Source organism: Brachionichthys hirsutus, chromosome 14 (assembly GCF_040956055.1).
Source record: "Brachionichthys hirsutus isolate HB-005 chromosome 14, CSIRO-AGI_Bhir_v1, whole genome shotgun sequence".
Lineage (NCBI taxonomy): Eukaryota > Metazoa > Chordata > Actinopteri > Lophiiformes > Brachionichthyidae > Brachionichthys > Brachionichthys hirsutus.
Window position 1 is genome coordinate 8,090,107 of NC_090910.1, and position 21,313 is coordinate 8,111,419.

A 21,313-nucleotide genomic window follows, 5' to 3' on the forward strand; every position below is an offset into this window, starting at 1 on the left:
CGTCAGCAACGCCAGCGTATCAAGAGGAGTTCGAGTGTCGGCTTGATTCCGGGACCCATCTTCTTTTCTATTGAGTCTGGATGGCAAACTGGGCCACTGCGTTCATCTTTTTTTTTTTTTTCTCTCCCCATGTTCTTCCTCACTAGTCCACCCAGTGGAGACAGCAAATCGGGTTCCAGCACTTTACCGCCAGTCAAATCAAAGACCAACTTCATCGAAGCCGACAAGTACTTCTTGCCGTTTGAACTGGCATGTCAGTCCAAATGTCCCCGCATCGTCATCACCTCGCTCGACTGTTTACAGGTCAGTGGACGAGTTTGAATGTAAACCCTCCATGGTTTGAGTCCACTGCACGATGGGATGGGGGGGGGGGCGCTTTAGTTGTCATGTTCTTCAAAGATCTTATTGCCGGTACTTCTTCAGGCATAAATAACGCTGAGACGACTGAAAATATGCCTTTAAGCAGAAGTATTTTCCTTAGTCATTGCTGAAGCTGCTCTCAGGCCTCACGTGGTTTGTTTTTTTTCCTTTTCTCATGTGTCCTGTAGAAGCTGATAGCGTACGGCCACCTGACGGGCAGTGCCCCTGACAACACGGCCCCAGGCAAGAGGCTCATAGACAGGATCATCGAGACCATCTGCGCTTGTTTCCAGGGGCCGCAGACTGATGAGGGTGTGCAGCTGCAGATTATTAAGGTGTGCTGCTTCTGTCTTCGTCCGCTAAAACGTTCTGTTTCTCAAAAGCAGGTTTTTTTTGTTTCTAGATGTGAAGACAGGTTTATTGATAACAAATTAAATAAAGAGCATTTGTTTTTATTTATATTTCTAGTATTCATGAACTTTTACAAACATCACACGCTGAATAATTTGAAAAATGAAGTGGGTTGAAGGGAATATTGCATAAAAATATCCTTTTAGATTGATTGATTGGTTTGTTTTGTTGCTGCTGCTAATTACTGGAATTTAAAAAATTGCCACACCGATGACAGACCTCTGATTACAGTAGGTTTATGACGATGGCTTGACCGCTGATCATACATTACTCATTGTTGGCTGGAAGATTTAAACACACTCCAAGCTGTCAGTGCCTCTTTGTATACAACTTAAAATGTCTCAGCTAAAAGTTTGTTTCCTCACAACATCTTAATTTAGAGATAAATTCTATTTTGGCTGGATTTTCTTTTAAACACTTGTGCGTGACTGATGTAAGATTGTTCATTGAGCATTTCTATCGTTTCTACGTGTTCTACAGCTTAAATGTTTACCAAGTTGGGTTCCAGCAATAAATCATGTGCGCGTAAAGAATTATGACGTTGCAAATAGTTTTATTTTTTTCTATGCTAAAAAGCATTCCTGAAAAGTCCTTCTTTTTCCTTTCCTTCCTTCTTTACGCTTCCGTAGGCTCTGTTGACCGCTGTGACCTCCCAGCACATAGAAATCCACGAAGGCACCGTGCTGCAGGCTGTCCGGACATGTTACAACATCTACTTGGCCAGCAAGAACCTCATCAACCAGACCACGGCCAAAGCCACGCTCACACAGATGCTCAACGTCATCTTTGCACGCATGGAGAATCAAGCAGTATGTCCAACCCTCCTGAACAGTTCACTTGTGACACACAAAAGCTTTTTATGTCGAATGAATGCAGAAAGGTGAGAGCCATGCCAACCCCTCCCTTGAGCTGGTGTTTTAAGGAGCAAACAAACTGCGATTTTTTTTAAAGCAAAAATCTGCACGGTTGGCCCGTTACAAATGCTGCAGCAAACTATCGGTACGTAAAACTGTTTGGCTTACCGTCTGATTGGTTTGTAATATAATGAGACATACTCTTGACTTAACTTATAACGCTACTGCTTTCTTTGTGTCCAGAGGGACGTTTTAGCTGTTGCCTTTCAAAACAAAAAGCTTGCTCTAATGTCATCTTTTTTCTTTTTGAATGATACCCCCCCCCCCCCCCCCCCTCCTCACCTGCCCCCTTCCCTTCCTTTTGGACACATAGCTTACAAATCACAAGCTATCTTGGTCTCTGGCCTCCAGAAAGCGTGACCGCCAGGTAAAGCGTGCAGGACCGCTGTGACTTTGCCTGATCAGAACTCCTAAACTCTTCTCTGTGTGTCTGTGGTTGTGCATCGAGCTTTAGCCTCATCCATCCGTGCACTCATTCGCTCTCTTCCTTCACCCCTACAGGAGCAGGAATGCTTTATACTTTCTCCACTATATGCTTGCCGTGGCTTTTGTTGACTTGCCTAAAAATCATCTTGCTTTCATGCACCAATTTACATTTGAGTTTCCCGCCTGGGCGTGGGAAGCGTTTTCTCTCAGGCCAGCTGTGTCTTCTTCCCGACAGATTTTTATATTATGTTTTGTCATTCCACAGTCCGAATAGAAGCGATCGGGAGTAGCGGCAGAGAGACGAGGCAGAGACCTATTGTTTTTGTCGTCCGTCTGTGTAGTGTTGTGCGTCTGTGCAGGGATATCCGCCCTTTCTGTGGCTCAGCGTGGTGTGATCACACACACGCAGCCATGCAGCGTTTGTCTTGCTCACCCTCGCACACTCGGCCTTCACCATCCGACTGAGGTGGGATTTAAATAATGAGCTTTAGTTTGTCAGTAGTGGCTCGTGTGTCCCGTCCAGCTGAGGCGCGTCCTCTGGCCTTGTTGCTTGTTCATTGTATTCAAAACTAATTGTCTCATTCAAAATACGGCACCAGTGGAATTCGTCTACGTTCGTTTAAATATCAGATCAGCATGCTGGTTAAATTAGACCAGACAGCTCCTGCGATCGTGTTTGATAACGAGACAATAACCAGAGGAGTTTGTGTGTGTGAAGCAGTTTCTCTTTGACTTTCTGTGAAGAAAAAGCTCAAAACAGTTTGTGTAGCTGTGACGTGTAAGTAGACGGGAAAGGTGACACAAGCCGCTTCACGTTATCAAATTCACATTTGCCACCAGTCTCACTGTACTCGGAAGCTGTTAACTACCGTTATTTACTGGAACATCATCTGCTGTTGACAGAAGGATCACCATTTATCACCACTGTTCTTTAAACGGGTCACTTGAGTCCTATTTTCATCTGTAACAGATGCCTCTCTTTACTCCTGCTGATTTTCTTTGAGTCATTCAAGTCTATGATTTATTTTTTTACTGCAATAAATGTAGAAATATTACTTCCTCTAATGAATTTGTTAATCCAACTTGGCTGTTTATAATTGCTCTCTCTTCCAGAACTTGTATTTGAGTCTGCTAATGAACAGTGACGTGTGTCGCTGTGCATAGAAATGTTTTCCGGCAAAGTCAGCAGAGATTAGCATATAAACCTTTTACTCTGCTCAAAATCAAACTTTACCGCTGTTTATTATCTGAAGTAACGCATCGCCTATTCTTTAGGCCTCAAACCACATCTGTCATGTGACCCACCCACCCAAAGCGCAGCAGCACTTTCCAATAGTCCGCATTAGATGCTGTGGCTATCAGCTGTAACTCATCAGCCAGGAAATGAATGACCGGGATGCATTTTCCATGACGAGCAGCTTCTGCTATCAGCGGGCTGAAAGTCCACCCTGATCACGCGACGGCATGAAACGACTTCCCAGAGCTCGTTGTCTCGTGGCTGTTTTTAGTCGCATGTCCTATTCTCAGTGAATGCATCTTCATGCGCATATCCATACGAACATGCAACCAATGTTTGCTGATGCAATAGAGTCGAAAATAAATCTCCAAAAGATATTCACGTTAGAATTGTCTTGCGCTTTGCCTTGACGCCTGACAGTTGCTGCTCTCAGTTCATGAGCTTTCAGAGATCAAAATTGTAACTTGCTGTTTTGGGTTCACTTACAAAGCCTTAACCTGTCTTTATCTCTGTGTGTGTGTGTGTGTGTGTGTGTGTGTGTGTGTGTGTGTGTGTGTGTGTGTGTGCGCGTGTGTGTGCGTTCCACCTTCATCACAGCTGCAAGAAGCAAAGCAGCTGGAGAGAGAGCGTCACAGACAGCAGTCCCCCGCCACCCAGCACACAGACCCAGACTCCCCCCAGCTCCACAAGCCCGCGAAGGGTCTAGGCCTGGAGGCCAACGGGTCAGCTACTCCTCCCACTCCCACACCCTCCACCACCACCCCATCCACCCCTTCCAGCCCCTCGACACCTGCCTTGGAGGGCGATAGCAGGCCTGGGGGGCAGGAGGAGCAGGGAGGACAGGGGCGTGTCTACGAGAACCCGGATCCAGAGAACGGTTCTGAGTTCTGCGAGGCTGAAAATGAGCAGACGGAGGCGGATCAAGCTACTGCAGCAGCGCAGAGTAAGGCTTCCTGTGAAGATCTATTTTAATGTCTGTAATTTCATTCATGCAGTGGCTGTCTGTTTGCTGGCAGAGAAAGCATCATCAAGAATGGTCCCGACTGCCTTTTATTCAGTAAAGAGGGGTGCGTGCTTTTTCTGAAGCTGCGTGTTTGTGTGTCCTAAGATGCAGCAGACCAGCAGCATCAAGATGTAATTAGGGAGGGGGATGGCGGGACCCCAAACTATGACGAGAAAGCCCAAGAAATTGTCCTGAGTATTCTGCAGGAGGTGGTTAACACTGTAGCAGGAGGTGAGATTTTCCTAAAATATATGTATTTTTTTGTGTATATTTATGGTGCTAATGTTGTATTAAGAAAGAATAGCTCAAGCATCAAATAAAGGAATATTTGTCCAACTCATGGAGTGTCGAGGTGCATTAGCAGCTTGTTGGACAGGAAGTTCGCCCTCTGCTCTTTGTTCAGTGTCGTTGCCCTCGAGTCCTTTCCAGTTTGCTCTCTTTGGCATTATTGTAGCGTAAAGGTTACACGAGTGTGCGCTTCTCCAAAGAATACCAGTACAAAATGAAACGTAAGCCTGACCTGGTGAGTGCTTCTACAAAAAGCCGTTTTACCCTTGAGCGGTAAATTACAGACGAGCTTTAATAGTCGGGAGGATTTGAACCTGAAATTTCTCTGTGCCGCTGCCATTTTTCCCCTCTTCATACTTTGAAATATCAAGTTGTTGTTTTTTGTTCATAGAACATGTAATCCTTGGCGAGGATGTTGAAACACATTTTCATATTGTGTCCAGAGATCAATCCAACACCTCCCTGCTCCATCGTCACCACAGGGAATTGTTTGGACCCCTCAAACCTTTGCTCTGACACCAAAGGGCGGGGTGGCGAGGGCGAGCCAGCAGAGCCGGAGCCGCCTGAAGGGGTGACGGAGGGCACCCAGAACTCCCTGGAGGACGAGGCCACCCTGGGTAGTGACGGCGAGCACGTCCACGCCAATGGCATCCCCGGCACGCCTATTTCCGCCAGCTTCACCCCCTCGCTGCTTGACGACAGACTTTCTATCTCGTCCAATGACACTCAGGTAATTCAAAATTGCTTCATATAGGTGTTCGCTAAAGTGAAACCCCCCTCCAACATATTCCACTAAAAATAGTTTGACTTTGCTTCTCTGCAGGAATCGGGAGCAGCACCTGGCCAGCCACCGGGTGCAAAGTTTTCCCACATCCTCCAGAAAGATGCCTTCCTTGTCTTTCGCTCGCTCTGCAAGCTGTCAATGAAGCCGCTGTCAGACGGACCGCCTGATCCGAAGTAAGGGTTTAGTCCATGTAGTGTGTAAGATAGTTATTGCACTGTTCACCTCATTTCCTGCAATTTGAATGTTTGCTGTTGGACATATTTTGATTATCACCATATTTAAGTGAGCGATTTAACCATCATTTCTCCAAATGCTCTAAAGTATTAACAGCTTGGCTACAGAGAGAGCGTGAACTGAACAGACGAATAAGAAAGTAAACAGGCAAATATCAAAGTCAGACCACAGACGATGTGTGGATGGAGTTCCAGATGGAAATCCAAAGAAGCTGCTGCCGGTTACCATGAACAAAACGGATGTGTGTGGGCAAAACGGAGCACAGTTTATAACTGACTCATTGAATAATAATAAACTGCAACTTAGAAGCCATTTTCCGTTCTAGAATGTTCAAAAACAAACGGCAAAATATATTTCAATTTGGGACACCAAATTATTTCTTCTTGAATCCAAAGCACTAAGAAATATTGACTCTCCATCACACGCAACACAACGGCTGTAAAGTTGTGTTATTACTCCCTTTACTAGTAGAAAGTACTTTCTGTCCTCATGGAGGATCTGAAGGCCAAATGTCTGATCTCTGCATTATTATAAATCGCTTGGATCTGTCCATTCACTGCCTATACCTCATATTTTTGGCCACTTGCAGTAGACGCAGAGACACTTTTTTTTATGCCGCATAAATCCTGCTCTGCCAGTTTGCCAGAGATGGAATACAGAGCAGAGAAGAAGTCCATCGCAGCATTTAAGGAAGCTGAAAGTAGGTTGTTGTTTTTTTTAAGCCCCAGCGTCCTGCTGCTGCAGCAAAGCAGATCAGACCAAGCTGGAACTCGACACACAGAGGAGCTTTGATTTCGTTGCCTTAGCATTTACTTGATGTCTTGATGTTTGAACTCTCAGATGCAGAGACGCGTAGTATGATGTGGTCTCAGTGTGCAATAGCGTTGCTGTTTCTCTGGGGTACAACTTTGGTTGAAGGACTTTCATTTTGCCTGTAAATACTGTGAGCGAGACTGCTTTGTTTCGCTCAAAGCTGTTTCATGGCTGAAATGTTAATCCTCATCAGACTGGACATTGTGTTCCCGGTCTTGAGCAGATGGCTGGAAAAAATTATCCCTGAAATAGTCTTTAGGAGCGAGCCAGCTTCATTCTCAAAGGGTTAGCAGACGAGGACCGTATGTGCTGTCCTTGTCTGCTAACGTACAAATACAGCAATGTTTCTTCTCACTGCCGCTTTTTTAAACTCCTCTCTCCTGTCCCTCAGGTCCCACGAGCTCCGATCGAAGGTCTTGTCCCTCCAGTTGCTCCTGTCCATTCTGCAAAATGCCGGGCCCATCTTCAAGACGAATGAGATGTTCATCAATGCCATTAAGCAGTACTTGTGTGTGGCTCTGTCCAAGAATGGAGTCTCCTCCGTGCCCGAGGTCTTCGAACTCTCGCTCTCCATTTTCCTCACTCTGCTCTCCCACTTTAAGACGCATCTCAAGATGCAAATTGAGGTAAAGCCCTTCTCCCTGCTGCATCTTGCGCTTATTAAAAAGATTTTGCGTTCCGTTGTCTGATTCTGAGATGTAAAAGTAAAGACTGAGCACTCTCGCTGAGAATAAGAGCGTTTCCGCTGGCAGCCAGAACGGACTTAATGGAATGAAACAATAGGACGTCTGAATTTTTAAACACAACTGCTCATAATGGCTCACGTCTTTCTGGTCTTCTTCTCTCCAGCGTTCTGTGCTGTGAGGTTCAGATTTCATGTCTCTGTGCCGCCGACAGTCACAGCTGGAGGCATTGTGTTTTCACGTCGTCCGTCCATCCATGCAATTCTTGACAAACTGATAAAGGCAGTTGTGGTCAAAGGAGGACATTGGAGGACATTGTGTCTCGTGTTGAAAGCTGGGGAGCTAATGGGCGTCTCTTTCTATCTCTCGGACTCTTCAGGTCTTCTTCAAGGAGATTTTCCTGTACATTCTCGAGACGTCGACGAGCTCCTACGAGCACAAATGGATGGTCATACAAACCCTGACCAGAATATGCGCAGGTTTGTGTCTCTTTATCTCCAGAGATAAACTGCCCATTTTAATATTGATCCTTTACATGTGGTAATATGCATAGTTTTTTTTTATTTTTTATAATGCAATAATTGATGCCCGAGATTGAAGCTTTCTGTTTCTGATGTTTTGCATAACATCTGTTAGCTAATTGTGTTTTAATGGCATCACATCTTAAAGGTTACACTTCATCTAATATAGTAATATATATGCATTCTCACTGACTTGTGTCTCATTTGCCGCTCAGATGCCCAGAGTGTGGTGGACATCTACGTGAACTATGATTGTGACTTGAATGCTGCCAACATATTTGAGCGATTAGTCAATGACCTGTCAAAAATCGCGCAGGGTCGCGGAGGCCATGAGCTCGGGACAACACCCCTACAGGTGATCCTTTTTTCTTTTCCTCTAATCCGAGCATTTTTTCTTTTTATTACATTCAGCGTTGCATTTATTTATTATATTGTACAAAGTGTTGAAAAGCATGCGGATATTTCTTTGCACCTCCTAGGATCTAACCCTGAGGAAAAAAGGCCTTGAATGTCTGGTGTCCATCCTGAAATGTATGGTAGAATGGAGCAAAGACCAATATGTCAACCCCAACTCTCAGACCAGCCTCGGTAAGACAGTGATGCAGTGAAACATGAGTGTCATTTATCAAAGCGGTCCAACCGCTATCAGACCCCAACGAGAAAACGACCTTTCTGTTGGTTCTCGTTTTTCGCACCGACTGATCATTCAGGATTAGACCCTTGCAGAGTCATTGGTTACAGCTGAATCCGCCTCTAATGCTGAGGGATGCAGGAGATCGCTTTATTCCATATTGTAACGATCAGATGTGATCACAAGAGTTTTTAATTTACGCTCAGTTTAATTCTTTCCTTCAAATTCGACGTTTTTCCTCTCGTGTCTTTTGGGACATTAACTTGTGTTGTTTCAGAGACAATACCGGCGTGATCGTGAATAGTCTACAGTAGGTCAGTGGTGAAACTCGCATCCATCATCTCGGTTGCAGTTGGCTGTAGTACCGACAGTTGGCATTTATCAAAGACGTGACCGTTTTGTCGGCTCACCTCCGGCCAGAGAGACCAGAGAGACGATGCCCACAGGGCCAGTGCAGACGTCCAGGCGGTTTAGTCTCAAATGGAGTAATACCAGAATAGCAGCCTTTCTGATGCACAAAGCGCAGACCCTGAGTGGAAGGAGCCCGAGGTCGTCTATGTCTGTTGGGGATTTCACACAAAGACTATTTGAATTTAAGGATGCCGTCACCTTTCACTCTCTCAATTCTCTCTCGTTGTGTCATTTTCTCTCCTTTTTGTTGTGACTTCAAAGCAAGAGCAGGTAATAGTAGAACAGAAAGTGTTGGCTGTCATGGAAATGGTTTGCTTTCAGCATTTTGTTGTCTGTAGCTCGAGATCATTTTGTACTGGTTTTGTTGAGTGGTTTCCCCCGTTAGTCGCTTCCGCCCCAAGCATTGCAGCCAAAAGCTCTCCAAGAACTCCGCAGATGCAAACGCTGCTTGTTGATTTTGTGAATGGGTAATAAATGCATTCCTTGTACACAGTTTAACCCTTCAGTTCTTTTTTTTTTTTTTTTTTACCTTCCTCCCTCAGTGTCCACCTTTTTCCTCTCTAAGCTGTTAGCCTACAAATGGGAAGCATGCTGCCAGCTCACAACATTGTAACGTACCCTTCTGAATGTTCTGAGAGCTTCCAATGGGTTAATCTGGCCTGAGCATAGGCTTACAGGGTGAAGTAGATCCCTCAGTTTGTCTCGGCAGGCTTAAAAATCCACCTCTTAAGTTCTGGCTGCTTCCTCTTTGACTTCCGAGCGCGTTTTGGATAACCCACCTTTTATAATAGCCGCTCCACCTTACTCCTGCTCTGTGGTATTTTTCTGTAGACTGTGATCTTATGTGAATATGAGAAGCGTACGCTTGCTGCCACAACAAGCACTATGAATGCCTCCCTGTGTAGCAGTTCCCCCCCCCCTCTGTAGCATTAGCTTCAAGTCAGCCTGCTTCTTAAAACTCTTTTCTAAGTTTATCTCTATGCTTGCCTATCACAATTTCTGGGTCATCCTATGTCGTGTTTTTTTTTTGTTGTTGTTCTTCAGGCCTGGAGAAACCATCAGAACAAGAGAGCACAGAGACAAAGGCTCCGGAGACCATAAACCGCTACGGGAGCATTAACTCTCTGGACTCCACCGCCTCGTCGGGCATCGGCAGCTACAGCACCCAGATGTCGGGCACCGACAACCCAGAGCAGTTCGAGGTCCTCAAACAGCAAAAGGAGATCATCGAGCAAGGCATTGACCTGTACGGGTGCACACGTTTGAAATTGACAGTCTTTAGTTCTTGACGCTGTGACGCGTGTCATCAGCGGCAATGTCTTTTGTGGGTTTAACAGGTTTAACAAGAAACCAAAGAGAGGAATCCAGTACCTTCAAGAGCAAGGCATGCTGGGAACAACGCCAGAGGATCTAGCGCAGTTCTTGCACCAGGAAGAAAGGATTGATTCGGTAACAAGTCGCCCGGTTTTCACTACGCTTCTTAGACAAAGCCAAGTAGAGAGACAGAGTTGCTGTGCTGCCTTCACAACAAGTGGACGGGTGCACAGTGAGATAATTCCACTACTAGTGTGCATCAAACGGAAGAACCTTTTAAAGAAACTCTGTTAGCTTTGGATATGAAGAATTCATAAATGAAATATTTTTAAAAAACGGACTCAGAAAAATAAATGAAACTTTTCATGAGTGTGTTTGAAATCAAAGATGGAGAAATTGTGATTTGAGTTGTAATGAATCTGAATTTAACATTTGCATATTTGTTCTCATTACATTAACAACACTCTTGAAATTGTCTGCCTTTGAGTTGAGGGTTTTTCTTTAGACATAAGACTTGTGTGTTGCTTAATTCTTGTGGTCCGCTTCATATATAATGGGGAAAACACTCGACACAAAGCAGCCGTTTTGTGTTTGTGGAAAATCCGGATCCGGTAGCTGCAGAAGAAACCTGATGCTTGGTCAAAGGAAAAAAAAATAAGATAAATAATTGACCTGCTCTTACTGCCTCATCCATCAAGTAGCCAACCACACAGAAAGCACATAATAATCTAATGCTTGTTCTCCAGCATTAAAGAGTGACCCTGCCGGACGTCCTGTAAGCATTATAAATGTTGGCTCTAATAAGCAGCACACTCTGCCTTGATTGGTCGGCCTCGAGGGTGACGGGGCGCAGCAGCATTAAAGAGAACTCACAGCCCCCTGGTCAGGAATAAAGGCGTCTTTGATTCAGCAGCAGCCAACAGAGTGGGTGACCATAAAATTAGTCAAACGTAAACTGGTCTCTTACAGCGCCCCCTGCAGGATAACGAGATTTTAATAATTACATGGCGTGAAAGAAACGGCAGCAGCCTCAGGCAGGACTTTTTCCCCCTCTAATATCTAGTTTGTGTTGCCTTTTAGAGAAACTGAGACCATAATACTCTGTATTTGCCCGTCTTAGACGCAAGTGGGCGAGTTCCTTGGAGACAATGAGCGCTTCAATAAAGAGGTGATGTACGCCTACGTGGATCAGATGGATTTCCAGGGCAAGGACTTTGTTTCTGCGCTGCGGACGTTCTTGGAAGGTTTCCGGCTGCCCGGAGAAGCCCAGAAGATCGACAGGCTCATGGAGAAATTTGCGGCAAGATACCTTGAATGCAATCAAGGGTGAGTTGACGACATCCGACTCCACATGTAAAGCTTTCTGTATTAACATGCATTCTCTGCTTCCCTCTGCCCCCTCGTTTGTCCAGGCAAACGCTCTTTGCTAGCGCTGATACCGCGTACGTCCTCGCCTACTCCATCATTATGTTGACGACAGACCTTCACAGTCCACAGGTAAGCGCCCCTCCCCTCGGGGGTGACCGAGCAGTCTTTTCCCCAGATATTAGCGCAAAAATGGATCGCAGGGATGGCATTAGCATCTGCTTGTTGTTGTTGTCTGCGAAGGTGAAAAACAAAATGACAAAAGAACAATATATCAAGATGAACCGCGGCATCAATGACAGCAAAGACCTGCCGGAGGAATACCTCTCGGCCATCTACGACGAGATAGCGGGGAAGAAGATCGCCATGAAGGAAACTAAAGAGCTCACCTTGAAATCCAGCAAGCAGAGTGAGTCAAAGACGGAGATAAAATATTCCATTATTCAGAGCCATTCATCTGAAATGTTGTGAGGATTGTAAATGAATCTCATCTGATTGAAACAGATTAAAACTGATCAATGACTGTCATGGAAACGATTGGTGCGAAGAAGGCCGTTGTCCCGTTTTTGTCACCTTGCCGACCTGTTTAGCCGTGCTTGTGTTTCGCGTGGTTCCCACTCAGGTGTGGCCAGTGAGAAGCAAAGACGTCTGCTGTACAACGTAGAGATGGAGCAAATGGCCAAGACGGCCAAAGCTCTGATGGAGGCCGTCAGCCACGTCCAGGCGCCCTTCACCAGCGCCACACACCTGGAGCACGTCAGACCAATGTTCAAGGTAACACAAGTGAACAGGCACGCATGCACTGTGAAGCATGTGACACAAATTGTAACCTTTTACCCCTCTGCTGTCCCTCAGCTGGCATGGACACCCTTCCTGGCTGCTTTCAGTGTGGGTCTGCAGGATTGCGACGACACCGAGGTGGCCTCACTGTGTCTGGAGGGGATCCGCTGTGCCATCAGGATAGCGTGTATCTTCTCCATACAGGTGCTTCACCTGATCGGGGGGTTAGTTAGTTGTGTAACTTTGTCCTCCTGTGCTGGATTCTGACACTCGTTTTGTCTCTTCTTGTCGTCAGCTGGAGAGGGATGCATATGTTCAGGCTCTTGCGAGGTTCACCCTGCTAACAGCCAGCTCTGGCATTGCTGAAATGAAGCAGAAGAACATTGACACCATTAAGACCCTCATCACTGTGGCCCACACCGACGGCAACTACTTGGGCAACTCCTGGCACGAGGTGGGTTCTCCCGAATCTCACTAAAACGCTTTCCTATAAAATGGATTTCCTTCTATAATCCTTCCTCACCTTTTCCCATGCCCCGTATCTGCTGCTTTCTGTCCATGTTTGTGTGTCTAAATTTGGCTCTCTCTCATCTCAGATCATGAAGTGCATCAGTCAGCTGGAGCTGGCTCAGCTGATCGGTACCGGGGTAAAAGCACGCTACATCTCAGGAACTGTGCGGAGCAAAGAGGGCTTTGTTACGAGCACGAAGGAACAGAGCAACGACGAGTACCTGGGTCTCGGTCAGTAGCAGTCCAGTCCAGTGTCTCAGCCTTGTGATGTTCTTATAGGTCTAAAACTCAATCCGTTCTCTGGTTTGTTTTCTTCTGTGCTTCGCTCTGCAGTTGGAGGGACAGACCGAAAGCAGATCGCCAGCATTCAGGAGTCCATCGGAGAAACCAGCTCTCAGAGCGTGGTGGTGGCCGTGGACAGGTACCGTAGTCGGCTAAAAAAAAAAACCAACCTTTAATCTGACATTCAGTTGCTTTAGTTTCTCCTTTTATCCATTTGTTTTTCTTATATTACTGTTTCTATAATTCCATCTTGGTGCGTCACACTCTTCCACATTCTCAGAAGTCTCACTGGCCATAAAGAATGACTGAAGGTTCCTCATCACTGCTATATTTGTAAAGGTTTCAAATCGGAACCATTTCTCATCAGAGTAAAAAAAAAACATTTGATTTAAAGTAAAAGCCTGTTCTGGAACGCGTTAACTGGTCCTGCAGGAAGTTGATTTATATTTTTGTCGGGCAATGCAAATCTGGGCTTTTGAATGATAATTGTGACACATTTTCCTGCTTCAGGATATTCACCGGATCGACCCGATTGGACGGTAACGCAATAGGTGAGCCCACGCAATTCTTTGTTGTTGCGATTCCTCCAAGGACGGCTGCATTGCGGCTATTTGCTTTGTCCGTACAAAGTGGCCTTTCTTTTCTCATTGCCAACATCTTCGTTCTATTCGTCAGTGGATTTTGTGCGCTGGCTGTGCGCTGTGTCCATGGATGAGCTGGCCTCGCCCACGCACCCACGTATGTTCAGCCTGCAGAAAATAGTGGAGATCTCCTACTACAACATGGGCCGCATCAGGCTGCAGTGGTCGAGGATCTGGGAGGTGATTGGAGATCACTTCAACAAGGTGGGTGAGGTAGTCATGAAAAAGAGGCACGTGGAAAAATCTAGTCATTAAAGTTTGTCTTCTATTATGCTGGAAAGCATGTTTTAAGATATACTTCTTTGTGGGTTCATGGTGAACCTGTTGTTCATTTTGGAAATCTTTTGTTGACTTCAGTTCCCGAAACCTGAAATGTTAACAGTGTGATGTCGCTGTTGTATGCTTTGTCTCAGGTTGGCTGTAATTCAAATGAGGATGTGGCGATTTTCGCTGTGGATTCTCTCAGGCAACTGTCCATGAAGTTTCTGGAGAAGGGGGAGCTCGCCAACTTCAGATTCCAGAAGGACTTCCTCAGACCTTTCGAGCACATCATGAAAAAGAACAGGTAAAGAAACGAGTCGCCCATTTACCTGTGAGTCTTCCAACATAGATCTGCTAGTGGCAGGTGGTGCGAACGGACGGACTCGTTTTAACCTCCTCCCTTCCAGCTCCAGAGCCTCTCTCTTGTTATCCTTGTCTTTCCGTCTCCAGCTCACACAGCAGTGACTTAAGCAACATTGTCAGCATGAACATTTCAGTGAACCATTTCATTACGTTTGCTTTAACCCCTCAGTGAATTCATGCAAAGCCTTTTTTTATTTCTGCATGGAATTAGAACAGCCACCAGTTATAAATGAATATGATTATTTTAATGTTTTTGTTACTCCCTCTGTTCAGAGTGTCGTAAGGCAAGCTGTTTTACCGCAGCCTTCTTTTTATTCATTTGAAAGAGGTGTAGCAGTGCAAATACAGATCCACCCACAGATTGACAGGGGAGATGGCAGGCGCCCGTATAAACCCTGCAGCGCAATGTGTCCATTAGACTCAGTCGTGTGTGTGTGTGTGTGTGTGTGTGTGTGTGTGTGTAATGGTTCGTGGAGGGAGTCTCTCGTTTGTAACTACAGAGCAATTAGGGATGCTCTTCTCTGTGCAGCAGTTGCTGTATAAACATGTTATACAAAGACTAGACAGTGTTGCAATAATGGTTCTGCCTGATAAGTGGCTTTAGTGTTTTTAAGAGCTTTTACCAATAATTTATGTCAATAAATGGATGCAATTCTTCTTTTTTTTTTAAGGGAGAGGAAAGCTTTCTGCTTTCTACTCTCCACACATACCTTCTAATTCTTCATTTCGAGTTCCGCCTTTGACTTTTTCAACCCTCAGCCTATGAGTTTCACTGCAATCCGTATTTAAATGAATTCTCCTCCTTATTTCCCACGTCCCATCCAGGTCTCCCACCATCAGAGACATGGTGGTGCGTTGCATAGCCCAAATGGTTAACTCCCAAGCGGCTAACATCCGCTCAGGCTGGAAGAACATCTTCTCCGTCTTCCACTTGGCTGCTTCTGACCAGGACGAGAGCATTGTAGAGCTGGCCTTCCAGACCAGCGGCCATATCGTCAGTAAGTCTAGCGCGCACACACACACACACCTAAGAAGGATGTCATAATTTAACTTTAATGTGGTTGCCAGTTACATTTACCTCAGGCACATTAGATTCCAACTCCAGAGTCCCCCTATCGTGACCATCCATCGCTCTGTTCTACCTCTATCTGCTCCCAGCGAATGTATTTGAGAAGCACTTTGCGGCCACCATCGACTCCTTCCAGGATGCTGTTAAGTGTCTATCGGAGTTCGCCTGTAACGCCTCCTTCCCAGACACCAGCATGGAAGCCATCCGCCTCATCCGACACTGCGCCAAATACGTCTCAGAGAGGCCTCAGGTCGGCACTTGATGCGGAATAATTATTTCAAATTGTAAAGATGAAATTGTTCATTATATTACACAGATCGTAAATATTATTCTTTCTGGTTTGTCCGGAAAAAAAATAAAGCTATTGCTATGACGGAATCAAGAATTATATTTGATGCCTAAGAAGGAGTGAGTGTGGAGAGTGTATGTCACACCCATGCACCATGTGTGGGGAAAGTGTGTATCAAGAGGAGTAACATGGCTCCCGTATGTCCGGCAGGCCTTCAAAGATTACACCAGCGATGACATGAATGTAGCCCCGGAGGACCGCGTGTGGGTGCGGGGGTGGTTCCCCATTCTCTTTGAGCTCTCCTGCATCATCAACAGGTGTAAGCTGGATGTCAGGACCAGGTAGGCAGCTTCACCTCTGCCCTGCTCTTTCATGGCTTAGAGTGGGCAGCGGTGTAAAACTGGATATTTTAACACCTGTTTTAGATTTAAATTGAGACGCATCTTTACAGAAAAACATCGTAGACGGTACGACCTTTATGTGTCTGTGTTGGCGTTTTCCAGGGGGCTGACGGTCATGTTTGAAGTGATGAAGACCTATGGACACACCTTTGAGAAACACTGGTGGCAAGACCTTTTCAGAATAGTTTTCAGGATCTTTGACAACATGAAGCTGCCTGAGCAGCAGACTGAGGTACGCGGAGAACCTTCGTCATTCCTATTGATGACTTTCATAAACTCTCCAAGCTGCAGGATTGCGTGCAAGTTTTTTCCTCACAAAGGTTGTGTCGCCCCCTCAGAAAGCAGAGTGGATGACCACCACCTGCAACCATGCACTTTATGCCATCTGTGATGTCTTCACCCAGTACTTTGAGTCCCTCAGTGACGTCCTGCTGGACGATATTCTGGCTCAGCTCTACTGGTGTGTGCAGCAAGGTGAGCACAGAACTTACAGATAAGCTCTTAAATTTTATTTGCTGCATCAATAATAGACCAGCACTTGAGACCAAGCTCCACAGTTAATCCATTAATCAATAATTCTTTGGAATGTTTGTGGAAAACTGATTAAAAAGGCAGAACTGTCCCTTTAAATATATCGATACTGCTTACCTTCTTTAAGTTACCCTTCCTTTGACTGCCCCCTCCTTTTCTTCTCCCCCCTTCCTCTTTGTAGATAACGAGCAGCTCGCCCGTTCAGGCACCAACTGTTTGGAGAACGTGGTCATCCTAAACGGAGAGAAATTCTCCCCGGAGACGTGGGACAAGACCTGCAACTGCATGCTGGACATCTTCAAGACCACCCTCCCTCATGTGTATGTTTCTGCAATGGACAATAAAAAAAAACCTGATATTTATTAAAGTAATGTATATATTTAACTAGAAATATCTGGATGTCGTCACTGGTTTCTGTCCAAGAATGAATGATTCTGGAGCAAACTGTTTTCCAGGCTGTTGACATGGAGACCAGCGGGAGCAGAAGGAGAACACCTTTCAACTCCGAGCCTGTTGGACAAACAGGTGAGGGAAAAACTGGATCGCTCTGTTTTACTCATGAAAGCAAGTGTGCAAAATCATTTTGCTAATTTGCATAGCTGAGATTTTTCTAGGAAATTCCGTATTTGTCTTGCTTCTTTCATGTTTAGTACTTCCTAGACATGACTGATCTGTATTTGTATGATTTCATTAGGCTTTATTAACTCTGCTCACTTTGCTCTCAGGACTCCATCTCCCAGAAGTCAGAGGATACTCAATCCCGCTCTGATGACCAGCGCTCAATCAGCAGTGCTGACAGGTTTGCCATGGAGAACCGTCGCCACAGTCAGTACAGCGCAGCGTCCGGCATGTATGAGGACGGCTCCCGAAGCAGGACCCCAACCAGTAGGCCTGCCTCTTGACTCTGAAACCGTCGGCGAATGTTTTTGTGTTTGCTGACAGACGTTTGCCTCTGTGTCCCACAGAAGTCCAGGAGCAGCGCTTGTTCTCAGCTTTGCTGATAAAGTGTGTCGTGCAACTCGAGCTGATTCAGACTATAGATAACATCGTGTTTTTTCCTGCCACCAGTAAGAAGGAGGACGCCGAGAACTTTGCCGCTGCGCAGGTACAAACGCTATTTAATCCCGTCAGACTGGAACTGCAGAGGAAAGACACTTCCGTGAAAGTTTACATTCCTCCTTTCCGTGATGTGTTTTACTCTATTTCTCTGCTGCGACTGAAATCAATAACGGCGTCGCGCCTTTGTCATTTTGAAGCGGGATGCCGTTCACGCAGCGGACATCCCGGTGGAGATCCAGAACCAGGGAATGTATCACTACCTGACCTCAGAGCAGCTCTTCAAGCTGCTGGACTGCCTGCTGGAATCGCACCGCTTTGCCAAGGCCTTCAACTCCAACAACGAGCAGAGGACCTTATTGTGGAAAGCAGGTGGGCCGAGAAAGTTGGGCTTCTATTTTACCTCGGGTTGTGCTGTTGAGAATTCATCCGGACGGTCTGTGGCTCTGACTTGACTCCGTCTGTTTGCCTGTGTTTAAGGTTTCAAAGGAAAGTCCAAACCCAACCTGTTGAAGCAGGAGACCAGCAGCCTGTCGTGTGGCCTACGCATCTTGTTCCGCATGTACACAGATGAGCGTCGCCAGGATGCATGGGAGGAGGTTCAGAGACGACTCCTCAGGTCAGGCCTGTTATTCTCAGTATTTCAACAGTCAGGGTTATTGTTATTTTCTTACTTGCTTTGGAAGAAACTGATTGTTATTAACTTCAAAAATCATGCGGATAAATTCTTGCTGTTGACAATGATGCTACTCATTAAGGACCTATTTACCATCAGTCCTGAAAAAAAAAGATGGAGTATATATATGATATCTTTTTGTCATTGCAAACACACAGATAGTTGTTTGTACTCTTGCATAGTTTGATTGGGACAGATTCTGGTAGCATTTAGGTCATAGAGATTAGAGTGCCTGGGAGTTGTGAGTGTAAAGAGAGGGAAGCGAGATGGGATGAATGGTTAACAGATGGCGTTGGAGGGGGGGGGTCAAAGGTCGTGTCTGTGTCCCTAATGTTTTCATAACGACCTCGGTTGTTCCTGTGCTAAGTGAGAGAAAAACGTCTCTGTGTCTTGTTCAGTGCGTGCAGTGAGGCCGTTGCGTACTTCTTGGGTCTGACTTCAGAAAGCCACAGAGAGGCCTGGACCAACCTGCTGCTCCTCTTCCTCACGAAGGTGCAAAAGATCAGCGACGAAAGGGTAAGAAGACGACCACTTGTGGCAATGCGGTGATAATTTACTTTGCCAAGTCTGATTCCTGAGGTGGTTATTTCCCGTGTTTTAATTATTAACACAAGAGAGGCTTTGCTTCAAATTGCCAGCTTTTTTTTATAACTTCCAACCATTTTGTGCTAGACTACCATTCCAATGTGGAAATCCTCACATGCTTCTTTACTTTGTGTACTAAGTTTGCCTCACACTCTCTCTCTTCTGCCCTCCTCCTCCAGTTCAGGGCTCATGCATCCAGGTACTACCCTCTCCTGTGTGAAATCATGCAGTTTGACCTCATCCCTGAGCTCCGGGCTGTTCTGAGAAGGTTCTTCCAGCGTATCGGTCTTGTATTTCAAATCGCACAACCGCCGGAGCAATCGGAATCACAGCCGGCACGCGTCGAGCAGGAAGCTTTGAGAGAGGTGGGGGAGGAGGCCCAGTGAGGTTTCCAACTGGTTCATTTTGTCCTCTTATTAAGCAGCAGCTGTTTGCTACACCCACCCTTAACCCCCTCACCACACCCACACGCCTATACACACAGATGGAGTACTTGATAACACAAAGAAAACTGTAATGTCTTGTTAAAGGTGTAGCGATGCGTCCACTGGATTAAAAACTACTGACAGTTACCGATGACTCTGATTCTTTCAGAAAGAGTATATTTCCAAAAAAAAATGTGTGCTTCTTACTGAATATTTAAAGGTAATGGTTTCCACAAGATGCAAAAACACATTTAGTAAATATGAAACGTGGCATTTGTCAAAAAATGAATACATTTTTTTCTTTCCGTCTGCACCACAGGTGGCTAACGTTAGCATTGATAGCCTCTTGGATGAAAATAGTTGTACAGATCTGCCGATGTGTAATATAATCTTATAACACTAGGTATCATTTGTTTTTGTTTGTTTTTTTTGCTGCACCTGATCTGTAGCTTTTTTTTTGGAGGGGGGGTTCTTCTTTTTTTGCACTGGAGATTTTACTTTTGTGATAATTTATTTAACTGCACTATCTCCTGCAGATTCTGTATGACTTGCAATTGAATAAGCCCATGGAAAGTGAAGGGTTAAATTATTCTTATTCCATTTTATATGTTCTTAGGTTTTTATTGGAGTCAGATGATAACTGGGCTTTTGAATGTGGAAAATGAGAGCGAACCTGATGCTTTGGAAAAGCTGCTTTAGAATCACTAGTCTGTTTTAATTTTCACATTTAGTTTTCACTCTTGTGTACAAATTCAAGTTGATAATATATTTAATGTTTGTTTTTGTTTTCCTTTGGTTTTGGGCAAAGTTATATGTATAGAGAAAATGAAAACTGTTGGCTCTGCTTCATGTATGAATGGCAGGCATTTCTGCTCATGGACGTAGAAGGCAAACATGTATGATACAGAAATGTAAAGTTTTCTATGTTGCAAAAAGATTATGTACAACTTTCTGTACGATACATCATCTGGCATTCTAATCAGGTTCTAGGTCAATAAAGTTTTTGAACTTGGTTGATTTGAAATTCTGCATTACTGACTTTGAAGTAAAAACTCTTATTTATTTTACCGTATCAATAAAAATAGTTCAGACAACGGCTGACGGGGACGACCTCATTGTTGGTAAGTGACTGGAACACACAAACTGCTGGCAGTTTGTGTGTTCCAGTCACCATCCTGCGGTGAAGGTGAGGCAAGGCAAGTGGCCTTGCCTCATGTGAGATGGCTCTGAAGTACAAAAAGCACAGAACCTAAAAAAGCTGTCACCTCCAGTCTTCCATACTTGTATTTAAACTTTGCAGCTGAATGCAAGGAAGCTGGCTGGAGGGCGATCAAATGTCCAACGTAGGTGGTATTTCAAACTTTAGTGGCACAGTGACATCAAGAGGAGAGGAGGAGAACAAAGACAGAGCTGCTTAAATCCTCTGTCCTCAGTGAGGAGAAAGCATCAACCATTAGGCGGGTGTGGCAGGGAAAAGTACCGTGGTTGTGGGAGATATTGGAATATGTCATCAGTTACACTTTGTGTGTGTGCAGGTCTGATCTGGTGCATTTAGATGTGCAGCTGTGTGTATGTCAATAACTCTGTAAGACCTGTTCAAACTTTTAAAATACTAAAAATCACTTCTACTACGAAGGTGACTGAGTGAATACATTTGCGGGCCCTTAAATGAGCATGTGGATCTAATCCAGGGCTGGGCAAACTTTTTGACTCGCGGGCCACAATAGGTTCTAAAATTTGACAGAGGGGCCGGACCAAGAACAGATGGATGGAGTATTTGTGTGAGCTAATATAAATGACACATGAAAGCTATTGCATTAAAGGATTTGGCCTTTTACAGGTAGCATTACAGGGAAAAGGTCAAATGACTGAGGTTTAATTATAATACAATTTTATTTAATAATATAATTTGGACAAGTTTCGCGGGCCGGATTAAAGAGACCAACGGGCCGCATATGGCCCGTTGGTTTGCCCATGCCTAATCTAATCTATATCATCATATGGTTAACATTTCTTTTTGGTGCATTTTTCAATGCCTTTTATCTAATA

At 45.1% G+C, this 21,313-nt stretch overlaps 1 protein-coding gene across 1 annotated transcript in view; it reads left to right on the plus strand.

Annotated features, from left to right (window-relative positions):
- arfgef1 (ADP-ribosylation factor guanine nucleotide-exchange factor 1 (brefeldin A-inhibited)) overlaps positions 1-20,270 on the plus strand; it is a 32,843-nt gene extending 12,573 nt beyond the window's left edge. The window contains exons 3-40 of the mRNA XM_068748124.1: positions 147-303; positions 549-695; positions 1,401-1,580; positions 1,999-2,052; positions 3,946-4,291; positions 4,457-4,582; positions 5,083-5,369; positions 5,463-5,596; positions 6,862-7,096; positions 7,533-7,632; positions 7,890-8,029; positions 8,154-8,262; positions 9,761-9,962; positions 10,054-10,165; positions 11,151-11,356; positions 11,443-11,527; positions 11,639-11,804; positions 12,018-12,169; positions 12,251-12,379; positions 12,471-12,629; positions 12,772-12,916; positions 13,019-13,106; positions 13,478-13,518; positions 13,643-13,812; positions 14,022-14,173; positions 15,058-15,230; positions 15,391-15,551; positions 15,801-15,931; positions 16,094-16,223; positions 16,330-16,465; positions 16,704-16,842; positions 16,978-17,047; positions 17,248-17,407; positions 17,488-17,627; positions 17,779-17,950; positions 18,059-18,197; positions 18,653-18,770; positions 19,019-20,270. Coding sequence (XP_068604225.1) covers positions 147-303; positions 549-695; positions 1,401-1,580; positions 1,999-2,052; positions 3,946-4,291; positions 4,457-4,582; positions 5,083-5,369; positions 5,463-5,596; positions 6,862-7,096; positions 7,533-7,632; positions 7,890-8,029; positions 8,154-8,262; positions 9,761-9,962; positions 10,054-10,165; positions 11,151-11,356; positions 11,443-11,527; positions 11,639-11,804; positions 12,018-12,169; positions 12,251-12,379; positions 12,471-12,629; positions 12,772-12,916; positions 13,019-13,106; positions 13,478-13,518; positions 13,643-13,812; positions 14,022-14,173; positions 15,058-15,230; positions 15,391-15,551; positions 15,801-15,931; positions 16,094-16,223; positions 16,330-16,465; positions 16,704-16,842; positions 16,978-17,047; positions 17,248-17,407; positions 17,488-17,627; positions 17,779-17,950; positions 18,059-18,197; positions 18,653-18,770; positions 19,019-19,225 — 5,698 coding nt within the window. The 3' untranslated portion in view covers positions 19,226-20,270. The remainder of the gene's footprint in view (positions 1-146; positions 304-548; positions 696-1,400; positions 1,581-1,998; positions 2,053-3,945; positions 4,292-4,456; positions 4,583-5,082; positions 5,370-5,462; positions 5,597-6,861; positions 7,097-7,532; positions 7,633-7,889; positions 8,030-8,153; positions 8,263-9,760; positions 9,963-10,053; positions 10,166-11,150; positions 11,357-11,442; positions 11,528-11,638; positions 11,805-12,017; positions 12,170-12,250; positions 12,380-12,470; positions 12,630-12,771; positions 12,917-13,018; positions 13,107-13,477; positions 13,519-13,642; positions 13,813-14,021; positions 14,174-15,057; positions 15,231-15,390; positions 15,552-15,800; positions 15,932-16,093; positions 16,224-16,329; positions 16,466-16,703; positions 16,843-16,977; positions 17,048-17,247; positions 17,408-17,487; positions 17,628-17,778; positions 17,951-18,058; positions 18,198-18,652; positions 18,771-19,018) is intronic.
- Positions 20,271-21,313: the final 1,043 nt, after the last annotated feature.